The following is a 17,748-nucleotide window of genomic DNA, read 5'->3' on the forward strand; positions in this document are numbered from 1 at the left end:
AAGTGGTACCGTGGGGTTGCGTCAGTTGTACTGTGCAGTAGTAATTGCACGGTTTCCAGTGGTCGATTGCTGGGGTTTCTGTCGGCCGCGGTGACCACTGCTCCATGTCGGGCGGTAGAAGAACTTGAAGAGCCCTGAAGATCATGGGTCAAATGCTGTGGTGACAGCTGGAATCCAGCCCCGGCGCCCCCAGTGCGTGGCGGGAGGCAGGTGAGACTCCGTAATAAAATGAAATATTTGCCGCGGTTGAAGCTCTCTCATCACGTGCCTGTTCATTGCTAAATCAGGAAGTTTCTCCGAGTAACGGGTTTATAGCAGCGTCAAGGCGACTCTAAAACAGCGACTATATGTCTCCGCATGCGCTACAGTGTAGTCACGACGTGCCCGTGACGATGTACTTCCGAGTCCGCGTCGACTGTACTTGGGTACACTTCAACACGCTTTCTCAAGCAGTCGATCATCACCCCCACGTCCTTTCACCATGGCGACTCTTCAGGGATCTGGAGTCCCCAAGATGAAACTGGAGCCACCCGACCAGACTGTAAAGTTGGAGCCCATGGACGAGTCGCCATCTCCGTACGTCGAAGAAGAAGATGATGATATCTACGAGGATACTGGAGATCTGGACTTTTCTCGCGCACAGCAACCGTTGTGGTTGAGCCACATTCCTCGAACGCTATGGGAGGCCTTGTCGAAGTTACAAGATGACGACGAGATCGAGATCGGAACAATAAGAGTGGAAGGACCGGAGTCCAACCCTTCAAGAGTACGTAGGGGTTTCCCAGCGCCAAAAGGGCTACGTAGCTAATACCAACCCCAATAGGTCAGCATGAAGCTGAACGCGCTCCCAGCACTGGCGAATGAACCGAAAGAGTATAACCTTTTCCCCCCTCCGATCGAGAAAATGAGAGCCCGCAGGCCGGGACAGGCGATGGTATTCTCGGAGAAAGATCTGCCTGGCTACAAACCCCGAGCTTTTGGCTGGGACGAAATCGACGAAGAAGGAAACCCAGGTCAAGGACGGTCTTTTCTATACGAGAGGCACAAACGGGAGATAAAGAAGAAAGAAAACAAGGGTCGATATACACCATATACCCGGCGCCCCATTCCCAAACAGACCGCTATTGTCGGAACAGTTGCAAAGGAAGTCGAGGCTACTCCCGTCAAGAACGATGAATATTTCGAGCTTGAGAACAAACGGGCCGCCGAGATGCTCAAGCCACCTGAGCGGGACACTGCTGTCTTCGCGACTGGCGATGAGGATCCGTCGAAGAAACATACGCCGTTCATGACCATGACCGACAAGGCGAATGTACTCAAGGTGAGAAGGGTCCCAAATCATGTGGCAAATGACCACTTCGCTGATCTGTTCAGAATGCACAGGCACGGAGAAATGCACAGAAGGAAACTCGTGCGGCGCGGGTCGAGAAGCACGTGCTCATCGACAAACTTATGGACCTCTTCCGACAGCACCGGATCTGGGGTCTACGCGATCTCAAAGCAAGAGTTAACCAACCAGAGGCGTACTTGCGCGAGACATTATCCGAGATTGCGTTCATGTGGAAGGCTGGGGATTTCAACGGCAAATGGGAACTCAAGGATGAATTTAAGAGTGATGCCATGTTGCTGAATCCTCCGAGTGCAGTGGCTCCCAAAGTTGAGGATTCTGATATGGATAAATCCGGGTTAGACGAAGAGGATGAGGATGAAGTTTTCGAGGATGTCGAGGCATGATCAGGCGTGGTTCACAGCATAGCGATGGCGTTGGGGCGGAGATATCACCAAACGATACCCAGGCGGATGACTTGGATTTATGACTAGATTGCGCACAGCTGCAAGCGGCATCAACATCTTGGAGAAACCAAATTATCACTGATTAGCAATAAAGGGACCATGTCACGACGTAGACCTAACATAATACACTGGCGAGAAAAGCTAGGTAGTATGCATGGTTCCAGCCTTGTACCTGATCTTAGTACCTAGGTAGAAGGCAGTAAGCAGCAGATCGCAGCCTTGCGAACGCTGCCTCGGCGGAAGGACGAATGTCATTGGCTGTGATAATTCCATCAGCGAGCGTGTTCAGGGGTTTTGATACAAGCCTCGCTATGAACGACCATCGGTCACTGTTCCCACCCGCAATGTAAATGGTAGCAGTTCACGTATGAGGCGTTGTGCTAATGGCCTGAGTATTCATGCTGACACCCAAGCAGGCGTACTAGCGTTTAACGAGACTACGCCCGGACCGAGACTGGAAGATGTCATGACCTGATACCATGTCATCCAGTGAACCATATATCGGCCAACGGCGCTCTTATGGCAGAGCACTTTGCACAGTGCGGTACATCGGCACGCTTGCCAACACCAAGGGCGAGTGGCTCGGTGTGGAATGGGACGATGTCAGCCGTGGAAAACATGATGGTCAGCACGAGGGCAGACGGATCTTCCATTGCCTTTCGTCGTCACCCACGGCCGCCTCATTCGTGAGACCTTCTCGCCCACGCGATGCCGAAAGGACACTTCTAGAAGCCATCAAGTTCAAGTATGCTGCAGCTATAACTGCGTCGGATGATCCGGCACGGCAATCTTCACCTGCCGCTAATTCCCAGGCTACGGCTACCTCTACCAGCGACAATGTGATTGAAATCGACGGCAAGGTGGTGGAAGAAGTCGGGTTCGACAAGGTCCAGAAACAACTGTCTATGCTCTCCGACCTCAAGATTGTCCTTGTGGATGAACTGGTCGTCTGTGGAATTGCCCCACGAGGCGCCTCACGAGAAGAGATCAAAGTGGCTCAACGGGAGCTGGCGACCACCTGTCCCAACATTGTCGAGTTAGATGTCGGATGGAACGTCATTGAAATGTGGCAGGACATTGTTGACATTTGTGCGCCGCTTCCGAAGCTGAAGATCTTAAAAGCCAGTGGGCTTCGACTGAGAGAGTTTGGAGTCGAATATCTTCCTACACACCCGCACAATCCCTTTAACCAAATCGAGGAACTTCAAATGAACGAGTGTCTCCTTCGACCGGCACAGATGGTTTCAATTCTATCTTCGGTTGGATCTGGACCAATCGAAGGGTTCCGATCGCTCAAGTTACTCGCGCTGGCACTGAATGAGCTGGATTCATTTGCCGTGCCAGAACAGGATAGCGAGAGTGGTACCGGTCATGCACTCACTGACTTGACTTGGCCATCGGTCACAACCGTGAATCTCGACAACAATCGATTCATCGATCTGTCATCGCTACCGACGCTGGTATCTCTGTTTCCGAATATCAGCACTCTTTCGTTGCAGGGGAACGCGATATCCAAGCTCGGTCTTGAGTCGTCTGCTGCTCACCGCCGTTTTGAGACCATCCAAACGCTCAATCTGGCAGGGAACCAGATCTCGAGCTACTCCTTTGTCGATGCCTTGGCGACAACGTTCCCAAATTTGAGTTCCTTACGTATCTCCCGAAATCCTCTTTACGACGGCGGTGGGCAGAAGAATTCCGATCATATTGATTCGCGAACATTAACATCATCGCACCCAGCGGTGCCAGCCGTGGCGCCGGCACCATCATTACTGCCCGATTCCACTTCCTACTATTTAACTCTGGCGCGCATTCCGCAATTAAAGTCTCTCAACTACTCTACCATTACGGCCCGGGACCGAGAAGAAGGGGAGATATACTATCTGTCTGTGGCCGAGAAAGAAATCAAACAGATTCTGGAAGAACAAGGCTCCTGTACCAGCAAAGATCCGGTCGACCTAGCTCGTCGCCGACATCCTCGCTATTCTGCCCTGTGTGCAAAACATGACCGAGACGATATTCTCGAGCGTTTTTTAGAGCGGTTGAAAGAAAAGAAGCCACCATCACTATCACCATCAGCAGCAGCGCGAGCATCGCCACTCGCATCGCCGGAAACGGCAGCTAGTTTGGACCTCAAGTCTTATGCTCCTGGAACGCTGGGTTCGCGCCTCGTCGATACTGTCTTTTACATACCAGTACAGGACAGTAGTGCATCTTCTGAACAACTTCATCATCCTCATACTACGAATGTCAGTAGTACTGGTCAAACATTCCGTCGCCCTTTACCTACCACGATATCAGTATATCGGCTGAAATCGCTGGTCGCGAACCATTTCGGTCTGCCTGCCCTTCGGTTCAAACTCGTCTACGAATCTCCCGAATATGATCCCGTTGAACCGATTTCAAAGACAAGGGGGACAGACAACGACAACTTCAACAAAGAGGAGGAGGATTGGGATGAATGGGGAAATTGGGATGTTGATGATATTGATGTCGAGAACAACAATCATAACAGTGAGAGTCAGGAGGACTCCATCAATGACGCCCGAGGCAGTGGTGGTTCTGCACCACCAATGTATATCACGCGTGATGGCCAGCGGTTCAAAAAGCGCCAGACGGAAATTTTGGATGGGATGCGTCCTTGGGGAGATTTTCTTGATCTCGATGCGCCGGATGGGACGAGAAGACATGATGTGGTGGTTAGAGTTGAGCCGTTTCCGGGTTCGGTCTCGAAGTCCGAGTCTGTCTCTTCGTGATCTCTCAATGGATCACGTAGAACTTGAAGAAGATGATGATCTAGCAGAGAACTTGAGAATGATAGATGGTATGTCCAACACAGAGATGAAAAATATAATATTGTACAGATTGTGTTCTGCATGATATCCAACAGTGTGTAATAACATTTGAGACAATAACGGTCCACAGTTGTGCACTTGGTTGTGCGTTTTGGCTCTTGTCCATGACAAGCGTAAGGTACTGTAGATGCTTTCACATGAGCCGAGTGGAGAGCAGAGGCTGTCGGGGCCGTGTTACTATCCATGAGACCATGGAGGAATTTGTACCCTAGGGTATGCCTCGTCCTTTCTTGGAGGGGATAACCTCTAGTGTCGACGCAATGGGTCTGCGCCAGGCCAGCATAGCGCAGGATTCATCGCTCGGAACTGGAGTCGAGTAGGTGGTTGCCAAGCGAAACCCGCTGGGTAGCTGTGTACGCTGACGTGGAAGCCCTGAAATTGTGGGGGCCCACTCAGTGCGCGACTTGTACCCAATGCGGACATCCCAGGCCCTCTTCGGGGATGGCCTGGCAGTTGATACGTGCTTCAGTCTGTGGTGAAGAGAGTTTTCAATACAATGCTGCCACTTCACTCCTCATCACCCACATAACGAGACTGCGGCTTCTCGACCCCGTTGGCAATCCTGTTCGCCCTTGCCTCTTCCTCAGGGTCAAGTTCGAACCTCCTCATGCGCTCCCCAATGCGGTTGTCAATGACAATATCATTCAGCCAGACTCGCTCAGTGGTGTCACCTTCCTTTGCGGGTTTTCGAACGGATTTATGCCACGTCCGCTCTTCATCTGCAAGTACCGTCTGTTGCTCCCAGCTTTGGCGCGACGAAGCAGCCGCGTCATTCTCCGGCGCTCTCGTGGGCAGTGGATCGGCTTCAAGATCTGAATCTGTCGTGCTAACAGCTGGTCCGCGATGGTATGGTCTGTGTGCGGCTAGAACAATAGCTGCCGTATCGCGACCGACCTGGTCTGCTAGATGACGGCGGTTGAGGAAGTTGTATATTCGTTGAGGAAATTTGAGGAACCCGAGAAGATGCTGCTGATGTATAGGCTGCGATGGCTCGAGAACATTTGGAGTATACGGTGATAACGTGCTTGACGGGTATTGTTCGGTAGACAAGTATGCAGGAGGCGGATACGGCTTCTTCTTCTCTTCCTTCTTTTCCTCTTCTGTCTTCTTCTCTTGATCGTCCGACTTCTTGGTCACTTCCGGATCCTCAGTAGTAGCGGCAGGGTTGTCGGTTCGAGCCTCGGTGGGAGGGTGTATGGGTGATGGCTCGGGTTCTGGCTCGGCTGGAGGCGGGGGTTCGTCAATAGGACCAAGCCATCCTTCATGTACTCCTCTGATATATTCTTTCCATGTGTGCCGGCCGAGAACTAAATCACCACGAATTCCTGGCTCGGGGACCACGTGCAGCTTTTCCCGTACTTCGTCCACCACCTTCTCCTTATCTAGCGCATCTTCCTCCGCTGATCGAGATGACTTCTCGCCTAGTTTTCGGCGAAGTCGGCGTATTTGTTCAGCTGTTCCGTATCGGACATCTCCCTCTTTGCGCCCTTCAATCACATCATAATCAAGCGCCGCGGCAACCAAGATTGGCTTGACGTATTCCTTGAAATATTGCCGAGAAGGTCGGACGCCGTCTCCGGGAGGAGCGGCCAGAAATATGGTCAGTTTCCTTCGCAGATAATTGGTAGGCAGCGGATCCTCGGCGAGGTGAGCCACCAGATCGCACCATTTCTTTTGCACCTTTTTCTTTTGATGTTTGTCGTACAATACAGCGGCAGTCCAGGACCCGGTGACGCCGAGAAATATAAGCCAGTTTCGTGAGGGCAGTTTAAATTTGAAGTTTGGCATACCTACACAGGTTAGCGGTGCTGGATGGCCTGTCGCATTGATCTACTCACCCATCATGCGAAATGCTGGATTTGGTTTGGATGCCGGTTTCGGCGGAGTGCCGGATGGAGCGCCATCTGACTTGGGAGCGTCAGCCATTGTTCTGATGTCCCAGAGTCTCAGACTTATGGAGATGGGCTGTTGTGCTATTTGTGCATCAATGCAAGCACATGTTCGCACTTCGGTGCAGGAAAAAGATGATTGCACCAGCTACGGTGCCATACTTTTAGTTGGAGTTGCCCTCAATGTGGTTAGCGGCTCGGCTGAGCTGCCCATTCCACAGATCAATGTCCGCCTTAGTCATGATTTTTGTGAGCAAGACTCGGACTCTGCAAGCATCAACCCCACAGTAATGGTAGCGGAAGCCTCGTCAGGCTATCGGCCCCTTTCACAGGTAGCACAATTGCTGAAGGAGAGTTGGCTGAACAGAACATATCATTCATAGACAAGATAGCCTGACTTACCTTTTTTTAGATTTGCTCGACCTTTATCCATGTAACCATTGTCTGTCACCTGGGGTTACTGTGTATGCGCCTGTATTTGTAACAGCATAACCCTTGCGGCAGGATATTCCTGTATTCAATGCGTTTGTGTTCCGGCCAGAGCACGAGAGTAACATCTGTACAATTAAATTTATATAGCTAAAGAATGGGAGGTGGTGTCAGATAGGATGAACCAAGCAGAGCATAAGGGAGTGCCAGGGTTCCCTATCTCGGGTATCAGGCTGAGAACCAATTATATGGCTGTGCCTGAAGCCAGGGACCACTGCAGTGGCTGCTTCTCCGGGGGCACTGCAGTGCCAGTGCGTGCGGGTGGGTGCAGCAGGCCGTTGGTTTAAACTTGGCCGCTAGCCGTGTTAGTGCAGCCGTTCCCCTAAGTCTTTAACCCTTACTATAAACTCTAAAACATTTCCCCCTTCCGCACCTGCGTGCCACTCACGGGCAACCGACTTGCACTTCACCATCTGCACTGCATCCTGCCTCCTGCAAGATCGATTGTTTCCTTTTCCTTCTCTCATGTCCTTCATCCCTTACTGTCGACCTGCTCTCACTAGACCGATCTTGATCGACCGGCTCAGTCCTGTGAACTACCTTCTCCAATTGACCTGCAGTTGTTCTCCCGATCTGGACATCGTGAACAACTTCCATTAAGGGGCTGTGACTCCAACTGCGGTCGATCTAAGACTCGCTTACCAGGTTCCTTGGTGAGTTACTATCCTCTTTGCCTCTCTAGGACTTTTGTTGCTCATATCTGACTTAACAGGCCTGTTCAGCAGGTAGATCGATTGAAGTTGCCAGACAAACACCTATTGTTGACGGTCCTCCTCCCATCGCCTCGACGATGACCATGGATCCCGACAACAACCCCAATAATAACAATAACAATAACAACAACAACAACAACTTGAACAACAACAATCGTCTGCGGTTGAACTTTCAGTTCGACAACCAGCACAACTACGATGCTGCCAATGCACGCATGTATCCTACCACTCCTTCCACGTTCCCTCAGCCAATCTATGGTGGTCAGCCAGAATACCCAGGCGGCATGTTGTCTCCCAATCCCACCACCACGAACGGCTACTTCCTGAACCAAGGCTATTCTCAAGCGAACCAGCAGGCTCAGTACCAGCAACAGTACCAATACCAAACCCCCGCTGGTCTCCAGTCCCCTCAGCCGGCATACCAAGCAAACTCGCGGACCTACATGGCCAACAATAATCAGAATGACGGCACTACCGGCCTGATCCAACAGTTCTCCAACCAGGACTTGAGTGCAACACCCTCCCGTGGCAACGCCAATCGAGCACCATCTCCTGCCAACTCGCGTCCTCGAACCGCTGGTGACGCTAGACAAGCGCAGGCTGCCAACTACCAGAACCACCTCGCCCCTCCCCTCCCTAGACCATCCCCCAAGCCAGAGGAGGAGGAACAGAACCCACGCAAGTACTCTGACAATATCATCAAGAGAGGGACTGCTGCGAAACAACTGGTCAACAGCTTCTTCCAGGAGAACATTGAGCGGGCACGTGACCGTAACAGCCGTGCAAAGGATCTGGATGCCCTGTTGAAGGATCCCAATCTCAGTGAGATCCAGAAGCAGAAGGAGATCAACACGTTGGCTCAGAAGGAGGCGCGTTTCCTGCGATTTCTTCGTACCAGAGAGACACCGCAGAACTTCCAAACCATCAAGGTCATCGGCAAAGGTGCATTTGGAGAAGTCAAGTTGGTCCAGCGCAAATCCGACGGCAAGATCTATGCGTTGAAGTCTCTGATCAAGTCCGAGATGTTCAAGAAGGATCAGCTGGCCCACGTGCGAGCGGAGCGCGACATTCTTGCGGATTCTAAGGACAACCCATGGCTTGTCAAGCTTCATGCCTCGTTCCAAGACTCGGCTTTCCTCTACATGTTGATGGAGTTCTTGCCCGGTGGCGACTTGATGACCATGCTGATCAAGTACGAAATCTTCTCCGAAGACATCACTCGGTTCTACATGGCTGAAATTGTCATGGCGATCGAAGCGGTTCACAAGCTTGGCTTTCTTCATCGGTATGCTTGTCTAGCCTCTTACTCCTGTTCTAACTAACCTGTGTGCCAGTGACATCAAGCCAGACAATATCCTGTTGGATAGAGGTGGTCACATCAAGTTGACGGACTTCGGTCTCTCCACCGGTGGTCGGAAGCAACATGAGAACTCGTACTATCAAGCACTTCTTAAGTCGAATGCCACTGACAAGGCGGGAAATCGCAATTCGATGGCTCTGAATGAGCAGATCAATCTCACCGTTAGCAACCGTGGATTGATGAACACTTGGAGAAAGTCTCGTCGTCACATGGCGTATTCCACTGTTGGCACTCCCGACTACATTGCTCCCGAGATCTTCCTGGGTCAGGGTTACACTTATCTCTGCGATTGGTGGTCTGTCGGCGCGATCATGTTCGAATGCTTGGTTGGTTGGCCACCCTTCTGTGCTGAAGATACCCACGACACCTACCGTAAGATTGTCAACTGGCGTGAGACACTGTATTTCCCCGAGGATTTGGTTTTGGGACGAGATGCTGAGGACATGATCCGAAGGTGAGTTTTGATCTGTTTTGCTAAACGTGCCGATACTGACCCAAACTGTAGCTTCCTCTGCGACGCGAGCGATCGTCTGGGTAGGGAAGGAGGTGCCATTGACGGCGCATCATCCATCAAGAGACATCCATTCTTCCGAGGTGTTGTCTGGGATCAATTGCGAAAGATTCGAGCACCATTTGAACCAAGACTCTCTTCCAACATCGATGTCAGCTATTTCCCCATCGACGAAATCCCGCAAGAGGACAATAGCGCAGTTCATCGAGCACATGCCCGACAGGTTGCTCCAGAACAAGATGCGGAGATGAGCTTGCCGTTCATTGGATACACCTACAAGGCGTTCAATGCATTCCAGAACTCTTGAGCGATCCAAAGTGGGGAAGCAAAATCACATGGTTGAGATTCTTCCATTGTGCCATTTCTCGGTTGGCGGATCACGACATTGCGCCTTGATCCAGGGTGTCAGAGACAATTTTTTTCACTGCATCAACTTGAGGCTGTTGACCAGGAGCAGCTGCGGGCTGATTAACGAAAAGGCGAGCAGAGGCGTTTTGCTGAGCGACCGGAGAGCAGGCATCTTCAAGGCTTTGGCACATGAATCAACTCTTGGAGAGTTGAATTGGTCTACGAGAAGATGCTGATTGAGCACTCTTCTTGGACGATGATAGCAGATGCCTCTCACCAACATTGGTAGCATGAGATGATGAAGAATGATTAATTGGCAATTTTTGAGCCTGACCATGTTTCCTGGAGCTGCGAGTATACAGGCTCACGTTTCCGTTGTCGTAAACTTGAATCATAGGCACATTACGTCACATGTATCACGACTCGGTCACAGTCAAATGCTTCTACAATTTGAACAACATTGTACGCTCGAAGACTGCCTATCTGATCCTGTAGTTGTCTATGCACTCTTCTCACCGTATCGCAGAATCTGAACCTCGAATTACAACTCGGCGGCGTCAATTGTCATCATCATGGACGTAAGTGGCAATCTTCACACATAACGGGCATAGCCTAACCCTCGATACCCAGGTATTTTACGCCTACACATATGGCACAGCAGCCTGGCTGGGCATTCAAGCAGTGCCGATGGTAGTCCTACCAAAGATGATCATATCTGTGTTGGCCAAGGAGATTCACCAAGCCACAGGTAAGACATGCTTGCCAGTGTTCTCCGCCACCCGAGACCTTTGATGGAGGGCAATATGGGAACACGGCCTAATCAAATCATCCTTTGCAACAAGGACGGACATTCAGTTGGTTGCATTTGCCGCCATATGCAAACCGCACAAGGTCTTTCTTTTCTTCTTGGGGACATTTTGGATTCATTTCCCTTGTTGCAGCTGTGGGTTGCTTAACTATGTGGCTGACCTTATGCATGAATTTTCGTCCAGATGTTGAGGTATACTTTTGTCGGTCACTCGGGTTTGCCCTGACACTGGTTGCCTTGATCGTCCTGTTCTTCACAGGTTCAATCCCATTGTCATCCAGCATCAGCGAACCAGTCAGTCTAGAGGACAATGACCCCAAAGCACCATATGCGGTGCCCATTCTTCGAGTGACGACTTTGTTCCACGGACTGAGCATGGTCTATTGCTATATGCGCTATGTTAACTATGGGCAGACAGGGTATATTCTGGGTGCAATGGGGTATGGGGCCATAGCAAGCCTGGGTCTGTGGTGCGTGGTGTTTGGAACATCTGGTGGGAGGATCTCCAAGAGGACAGGGGCAGATAAGCGGATGGCAGGATTCCCTTTCAAGAATGCGAGTGCGTACAACAAGCGGAAGGACAGGAAGATGGGTTGAGAAATGCACAGAGCACAGACAGTGTGGTAGGGGATGATAAGGAGTGGCTATAACCGGGACAGTTATGATAAAGGCCAGGACAGGTCAAGGCGATGGCAGCTGAAGGGTCACCGGCATGCAGACAAGCAGTTGGGAGAGGGATAGATGGCGTCGATTCATATTATAGGAACCAGAATGAAGGAAACACTGCCACATACAACTTGAATGTAGGTGACGGCCATATCATGTCTCGGTGACTGTGGAGTGAGGTTCTACAACAAATTAGTAATTTATTAATAATCTGAAAACTGTCGCTAACGACCTACTAGTAGGTGCTAACTGTCTAGTGAATTTTCCTAACTGCCACACTAGACCACAGCCAAAATCCACTTTTGATCTGTCTCTCCCGCTGCTTTGGCTCTACCGCGTCTTCATCCTTTCTTGCCGGATTCCTCACCACCAACGCTGCTTTTATTTCGAATCCAGTCGCGCATCCAGACGGAGTGGACAGCGCGTCGCTGAGCGAAGCCATCATGGACGCCGACACATTACAGGACTTCAAGTTCGCCGGCCAACCTATCCAGTTTCCTTCCTACGGCGCCGGATCTGATGGACAGGAACTTGAAGGGCCGCAACAAGATGACAGTGTTGCTGCTGTGGCCGCGGCTGCAGTTGGCTACGGTCCTGTCGACCCAGCTGATGCTAACAACCAGGCCTTTGACATGAACGGGGCGACGGGAAAAGGGACAGTACCAACGCAACTGAATACGCAGGCTGATGGTGGTGATAACCTCAACAACACTACGACCTCGATTCACGCCTCGAACAGTCCTCAGGCGACGCGAAGTCCCATCCAAACTCGAGCCGAAGTGTCAACCCCTCCGCATGATGGGAACATCGCGACTACAAATGCGAGCATGCAAAATCAAGATGCGCCAATGAATATGAATGATGATGGCACGGACAACTTTCAGGAACAAGGGCCTGGGCAAGGTCAGGATAACCAGGGGATGCTCTTGGAGCCATCAAACCCAAATCAACCAGCCCAGGGCAATACTCTAGTGTGGAAGAACGCCTCGTCTGTATACCCCAATGGCACACCAGGCATCAGCCGATCTCAAGCGCAAACAAGACAATCGCCCTCTCAGGCAAATATCTTCAACACGCCGCACGGACTGGCCGCCGCCGATCCATGGATACCTCACCAACCCGATGCAACACCGCAGCAATTCAGCACGCCTGAAGGAGGCCTGGACAGTAAGCACGACCACAACAACAATATTGAGACAGGAGCAGACGGCAACACCAAGAATCTCGACCCAGCAGTGGCCGCCAACCCTTTCAGCGATACATTTCCTTTGATACCCAATCCACCTGACCTGGAAGCTTGGCGCGAGAAACTGTTCAATGTCAAAGAGCCCCTAATTCTTTCCGAGGAAGAATTCCTGACTTATTTCCCGCATGTCGACAATGTCTACTCGCACCGCTCGACACAGAAGTACAAACGTAAGCCCTTCGTCAGCCACTACTGGGATTGTCGTCTCAAAGGTAGACCGAGTGGGACCCCCAAGAGCGATGACCCTAACAAGAAGAAGCGAAAGCGACAGGCAAGAGAGCGGGATCTTTGTGATGTCAAAATCAAAGTTACAGAGTACTTCAGTGCAGAGCAGGCGCGCAAGATGGGCTTGACTGCGATCGGAGATACCAGCGGTTTGACCACTAATGCCACATCGTCGTTATCAGCATCGACGCTGGCAAACACTGATCCTGCATTGTTGGGCCTCTCTTCAGGAGCTCATGACCTGTCGAATCTTGGTGAAGGAGGAGGAGGCGGCACCGAACTCACCATTGTGCTGGAAGACGGAATATCCGGCTCTAGCATTACAGGCGACCACAACGGTCACAGCATGTCCATGCCCAACCTCAATCCCAAAGATCCGAATTTCGGTCTGCTGGAGTTCCCTCGACGCCGACTGCCTGAAGGCCACCCTGGCGCCGACGGGAAAAGATGGTACACGATTCAACGGGTCCGCGGCAATCCTGGCGGCGGCGCAGTCAAGGACAAACGTGATAGCATTGCCAGTTCCAATGGTGGCAACAATGGTGGCACGGCCGGAGATGGCTCCATGGTTGAAGATGACGACGATCCGTCTTCCACCGCGGCAGTCGACCCTAATTTGGACCTCGACCACAAGCACACATTGGAAGAAAGTGACCGGATCAAGAAGAACAGCGTTCAGCGTTGGTTGTTGAAGGAGGAGAAAGAAAAGAAGCGGCTGAGTGTAAGTCAAAAACAACAACAGAAGCAACCGCAACAACAATAGACATTACCTACTTCTTCATGTAAATCACCCACCCTTACTTGGCTCTGAACAGACTTGGGGTGCCTCTCAGATAATCCACACGTGCAATACAAGGACCAGCATGGCTGGGAGATTCTTTCTTCATCTCACTCTACACAAATGTTTTCTTGTCGAGTATCTGTGCTAACACTTTTGTTTTTCGGGTTGTACAGAAACTCGCCACTCCAAACACAACCAATACACCAACCACCAACACGGACATACACCCGCGCAGCAGCACATTTAACAACAGTGAATCCCTCAGTCCCAGCTTCCGAGCCAGCGGACTCGCCTTCTTCACCGCACGCAGCCATTCAACCCCGGCACCCTCAAAAATCACGTTTTTTGCAAACAGTTTGTGTCCCTTCGCCCAGCGCGTCTGGATCGCTCTGGAAGTCAAGGGCATTCCCTATCAGATGGTCGAAGTGATGCCCGCGCATCTCGACCCGTTTCGGCCCCCTGAGCTGTTGGAGGTCAACCCAGAAGGCCATATCCCTTGTCTTCGCCACGGTAACTGGGGCATCTGGGAGAGCGGTGTTGTCTTGGAGTACCTTGAAGATCTGGCAATGGGATATAGTCTTTTGCCTCTAGGGAACCCGCAGCTCCGAGCCCACTGTCGGTTGTGGACAGATCATATCAATCGCAAGATTTTGCCGGCCTTTTATGCTCTGTTGCTTACGCCTCCGCCTGCAACATCTTCCCATCGACAGAAGCAGCAGCAGCAGCGTCCGCAGCAGCAGGGCGATTTGGAAATGATGGACGAGGACATTACTACTGAAGGACAAGGACAAGGACAAGCTCCAACCAACGGCAATGGCAATGGTAGTAACAATGGCAATGTCAATGTTGGTGGTCCAATTCCTGCTACTGCTCCTGCTGCTGCGCAGCATCAACAGCAACACTCAATCCTCATATCCACGCTCCAGAAACACATCACCTCCCTCCTCAACGCATCTCACGCCACAGGTCCCTTCTTTTTAGGTTCTGAAATGGGTTTCGTCGACGTCGCGTTCGCCCCCTGGATCATTCGGCTGTCTAGGGTCCTAAGCTATTATCGCGGGTTCCCACGTCCCGAGGTCGGCACTCGCTGGCAACAATGGGTCGATGCGATTGAGGCCGATGAACGCGTCAAGCGCACTGTTTCGGATGAGAATTCTTATCATGGTGTTTATCGTGGTGTGGGCGAGGATGGTTGGGATTCTTTGGTTGGTACTAGTACTGGTACGGGTGGTGCTACTGCTGGTATTGCTGGTGGAAGTGCTGGTGCTGCTGGTGTAGGTGGTGCAGGTGGTAGAAAACCGTTTGTGGAAATCGAGTTTGCCAAGAGGGCGGTTGCGCAGGAAGGATTTGGGCTTGGTGGTGATGTTTGGGGTCGGTTGAGTGAAGAATCGGTTGTTCATGGTGGTGGTGGTCAATAGTGGTCAACATGGACCATGAACAGCAACGGCAAGGACTGCGAAATGAGCAGAGAGGAACGGGTAAATGACACGAGCAGAGAACGACAAGGATCAGATCAGCATGGAGACCTAGGTATGTACAGGTCAAAGCAAACCAAGGCTGTCCCGTTCCGGACACACGGCGTATCTTTCTGGAACTGATCTGATGGTGGAGATTGTGTGTGTACCTTATGCGACTTGAAGTCCGCTCTGGCGGTCTTGATGGTCAGATTGATGCATTGACTGAGAGCTGAGGGCTAGCTATGTGGCAGCTACCCAGGTACATAATTGTGCTCTGTAATAAAATTGGTAAATCAGTCTACTTGTGATCATCACTAACTTTTTGGGTGCTTTTTGCTTTTTTTTTCATACCACTGCGGATGATCTTACTGCTGTTGTTAGGTATCCAGGTAGACAGATACTGTACTAGTATATATTCATGGCTCATTAAAGATATAGAGCAAGGGGAACTTGGACTTCTGGCCCAAGCTACGATACTGCTGCCGCTGCGCGGCGTGTTGCACACACAAGAGGATATCCTAGAGACGTCTCAAGAAGGCTAAGCTGCCAAAGTCGAAGAAGCTGGTGTCAGACTCAATGCCGACGGCGTCAAAGTCGAAGTCGAGGTCGACGTATCCAGATAATACTTGTTCCTCTTCTCAGCTTCCTCATCTTTGAATTTGTCCACGACCATTTTGCGCGTCAGTTGCTGATAGTCTGTATATTCATCTCATCCCGTTAGCGAGAGCGCTCAAAAGTCGGAGTAAGATGGTAAAGCAAAGACCGCGGGCGCAAGGCCTACTAGTAGTAGTGGAGTGATGTGTAAAGGACGCCAAAGACTGCTGTGCTTGTTAGAAGAACTTTACTTACGCAACACACCACTCTCCTTGACCGAATTCAACACACCCTGGGTATAGACACCTCTCTCCAAATTCGACTGGGCGACCTCACACAACTCAAAGTCCTCGAGGGCGACTTTACGGACGAAGAGGAAGTATTCCTCGAACCCCTTGACGCCACCGTGTCCGTCGTCGAAGTAGTAGTCAAACTCCATGCGGGTCTCACCGACCTTCGCGCCAGGACAGACGCGGAAACTGCTCATGCCGCCACCGTACAGGTTGAGCGTACAGATGGGGAAGAAGTACAAGAACAAACCGTCATCTGGCTTCGTCGGGTCCGCCACGTGTCGGCTGTATGTGCCGTGGTTGTGTACCTCGTAGAAGGTCGGTGGGTATTTCACGCTGAAGGTTCGGTGCGTGTATTGGCAGTGCAGACACTCTTGGTATCCGTCGACCATGGTTTTCCAGTTGAATCGGCCTGGATACTTGATCGAGCGACGGTGCGGGAGACGGCGGAAGTCGTAGCGTGACAGGAGGTCCAGAAGCGAAGGCGGGAACCAATCTTCGAATGAAGGTGCGCTGGCGTCAATCGTGGTGAAGAGTAGGCCGGTGGGTGTCAGGTAGGATCGTAAAGGTGTGGCCTATACGAGAGTTGATGGGTTCAAATTAGGAAGTGAATTCATATACTGTATTTGCATTGACGATCGGACATGATACCAACACGCCGACCGGAGGGTTGTCCATAAGAAAGAGTCTCAAAGGTGTACGGTACGTACATCAGCTTTCCTGGTCACCTTGAACTTCTCGTTGCCCTTATGGCTCACGACAATGGCCACACCGGCAAATTCATATTCGACTTCTTGATCGACGGCAAAGCGGGGCACTGCTCCAACAAGATACCATGCCTTGTAGAAAACCGCTAGTTGTTCGAGATGGTACAGCTTTTGTGAACAGTACCATGATGCAGGGAGTGTTTTCGTGGCAGTTTCATCCATTTGAATATGGTAGTCGGGTATCCTTTGAGACGCGGAAGTAGACGGGACAGGAACCGCTACGATGTGAGACACCGAATAGCTTTCAACGTAATGAAGTTATATTGTTAGTTTTAAATTGTAACGGCAGCTCCTTACCATGATGATATATAATCCCAGTTAGTGGTAAGAGGCAATTATATCCCGAATGAGTGTCGAGGTTCACCACTCACCGCCAATCCCTTGGATGTGATCAATGGTCATACTGCTCACTACTGCCAAATGGAGCATGTGAGTACTGCTGCGTGCATATCACACTTCTTGCAGTCTTGTATGGACGGCGCCGGTTGCCTGGACAATGTCACAGGCTGTGATGCTTCAAGTAGACGTTGATGTTCATGTGCTAATAAATGTCAGAGTGGAGATAGTGAACAGTACTCTGGAATAATATTCGTCGGAACCTGGAAACAGTTCAACAATTCTTCCGCAAGGACGGGACCAGAGTAGCAGAAGATGAAAGGATAGTTGATGGCGGTTGTCGATTTCAGCTCCAGCGGGATCGCATTGCCTGATCGGGTCAAGGCCCAAGTCTATCACGATCAAATGACTGAACGCAAACGCATCACCATTGATATCATGAGTGGCTAGTTCGCCATATTGTGTTGGTATTTCGGATCCGAAGGATATAGCATCGTAGTCGACTTTCCAGGTTTGGATGATTAGGCATTACTGCGTTGCATGATGGTGCCCAAGAGATTCCACGTGCATGTAGATTGCCGGATTCAACCCCGGTCAGTGCACGGGAGATACCCTTACGCGT

At 51.1% G+C, this 17,748-nt stretch overlaps 7 protein-coding genes across 7 annotated transcripts; 5 read left to right on the top strand and 2 right to left on the bottom strand.

Moving 5' to 3' along the window:
- Positions 1 to 481: 481 nt before the first annotated feature.
- Positions 482 to 1,734, top strand: HMPREF1120_04073 (transcription initiation factor TFIIF beta subunit; the record flags this gene model as incomplete). Its single annotated transcript, XM_009158177.1, has 3 exons — positions 482 to 766; positions 824 to 1,321; positions 1,375 to 1,734. 3 exons carry the CDS (start codon positions 482 to 484, stop codon positions 1,732 to 1,734), a joined length of 1,143 nt encoding a protein of 380 aa, XP_009156425.1.
- A 539-nt stretch (positions 1,735 to 2,273) lies between these two features.
- HMPREF1120_04074 (uncharacterized protein) lies at positions 2,274 to 4,547 on the top strand (the record flags this gene model as incomplete). Its single annotated transcript, XM_009158178.1, has 1 exon — positions 2,274 to 4,547. One exon carries the CDS (start codon positions 2,274 to 2,276, stop codon positions 4,545 to 4,547), a length of 2,274 nt encoding a protein of 757 aa, XP_009156426.1.
- On the bottom strand, positions 3,430 to 7,154 carry HMPREF1120_04075 (uncharacterized protein). Its single transcript, XM_009158179.1, has 3 exons — positions 6,938 to 7,154; positions 6,485 to 6,879; positions 3,430 to 6,436 (listed from the first exon to the last, which is right to left on the bottom strand). The coding sequence occupies exons 2-3, from the start codon at positions 6,570 to 6,572 to the stop codon at positions 5,154 to 5,156; spliced, it is 1,371 nt and encodes a 456-aa protein (XP_009156427.1). The 5' UTR covers positions 6,573 to 6,879; positions 6,938 to 7,154; the 3' UTR covers positions 3,430 to 5,153.
- A 660-nt stretch (positions 7,155 to 7,814) lies between these two features.
- HMPREF1120_04076 (protein-serine/threonine kinase) lies at positions 7,815 to 9,915 on the top strand (the record flags this gene model as incomplete). Its single annotated transcript, XM_009158180.1, has 3 exons — positions 7,815 to 9,022; positions 9,072 to 9,551; positions 9,603 to 9,915. The coding sequence occupies 3 exons, from the start codon at positions 7,815 to 7,817 to the stop codon at positions 9,913 to 9,915; spliced, it is 2,001 nt and encodes a 666-aa protein (XP_009156428.1).
- A 613-nt stretch (positions 9,916 to 10,528) lies between these two features.
- Positions 10,529 to 11,361, top strand: HMPREF1120_04077 (uncharacterized protein; the record flags this gene model as incomplete). Its single annotated transcript, XM_009158181.1, has 3 exons — positions 10,529 to 10,534; positions 10,587 to 10,704; positions 10,949 to 11,361. The coding sequence occupies 3 exons, from the start codon at positions 10,529 to 10,531 to the stop codon at positions 11,359 to 11,361; spliced, it is 537 nt and encodes a 178-aa protein (XP_009156429.1).
- Positions 11,362 to 11,873: 512 nt separating this feature from the next.
- On the top strand, positions 11,874 to 15,436 carry HMPREF1120_04078 (glutathione S-transferase; the record flags this gene model as incomplete). Its single annotated transcript, XM_009158182.1, has 2 exons — positions 11,874 to 13,622; positions 13,856 to 15,436. 2 exons carry the CDS (start codon positions 11,874 to 11,876, stop codon positions 15,098 to 15,100), a joined length of 2,994 nt encoding a protein of 997 aa, XP_009156430.1. The 3' UTR covers positions 15,101 to 15,436.
- HMPREF1120_04079 (uncharacterized protein) lies at positions 13,975 to 17,741 on the bottom strand. The gene is made up of 3 exons (XM_009158183.1): positions 16,734 to 17,741; positions 15,989 to 16,598; positions 13,975 to 15,835 (listed from the first exon to the last, which is right to left on the bottom strand). The coding sequence occupies exons 1-3, from the start codon at positions 16,950 to 16,952 to the stop codon at positions 15,678 to 15,680; spliced, it is 987 nt and encodes a 328-aa protein (XP_009156431.1). The 5' UTR covers positions 16,953 to 17,741; the 3' UTR covers positions 13,975 to 15,677.
- Positions 17,742 to 17,748: the final 7 nt, after the last annotated feature.

The sequence above is a fragment of the Exophiala dermatitidis genome, assembly GCF_000230625.1.
Source record: "Exophiala dermatitidis NIH/UT8656 unplaced genomic scaffold supercont1.3, whole genome shotgun sequence".
NCBI lineage: Eukaryota > Fungi > Ascomycota > Eurotiomycetes > Chaetothyriales > Herpotrichiellaceae > Exophiala > Exophiala dermatitidis.

Bases quoted from the DNA above. Each gene is read 5' to 3' on its own strand.
- HMPREF1120_04075 (XM_009158179.1), bottom strand. From the start codon at position 6,572: ATGGCTGACGCTCCCAAGTCAGATGGCGCTCCATCCGGCACTCCGCCG. The intron at 6,437-6,484 runs GTGAGTAGATCA...TAACCTGTGTAG, and splicing joins TCCAGCATTTCGCATGATGG to GTATGCCAAACTTCAAATTT.
- HMPREF1120_04079 (XM_009158183.1), bottom strand. From the start codon at position 16,952: ATGGATGAAACTGCCACGAAAACACTCCCTGCATCATGGTACTGTTCA. The intron at 16,599-16,733 runs GTACGTACCGTA...ACTCTCGTATAG, and splicing joins AGGTGACCAGGAAAGCTGAT to GCCACACCTTTACGATCCTA. The intron at 15,836-15,988 runs GTAAGTAAAGTT...ATGAATATACAG, and splicing joins CAAGGAGAGTGGTGTGTTGC to ACTATCAGCAACTGACGCGC.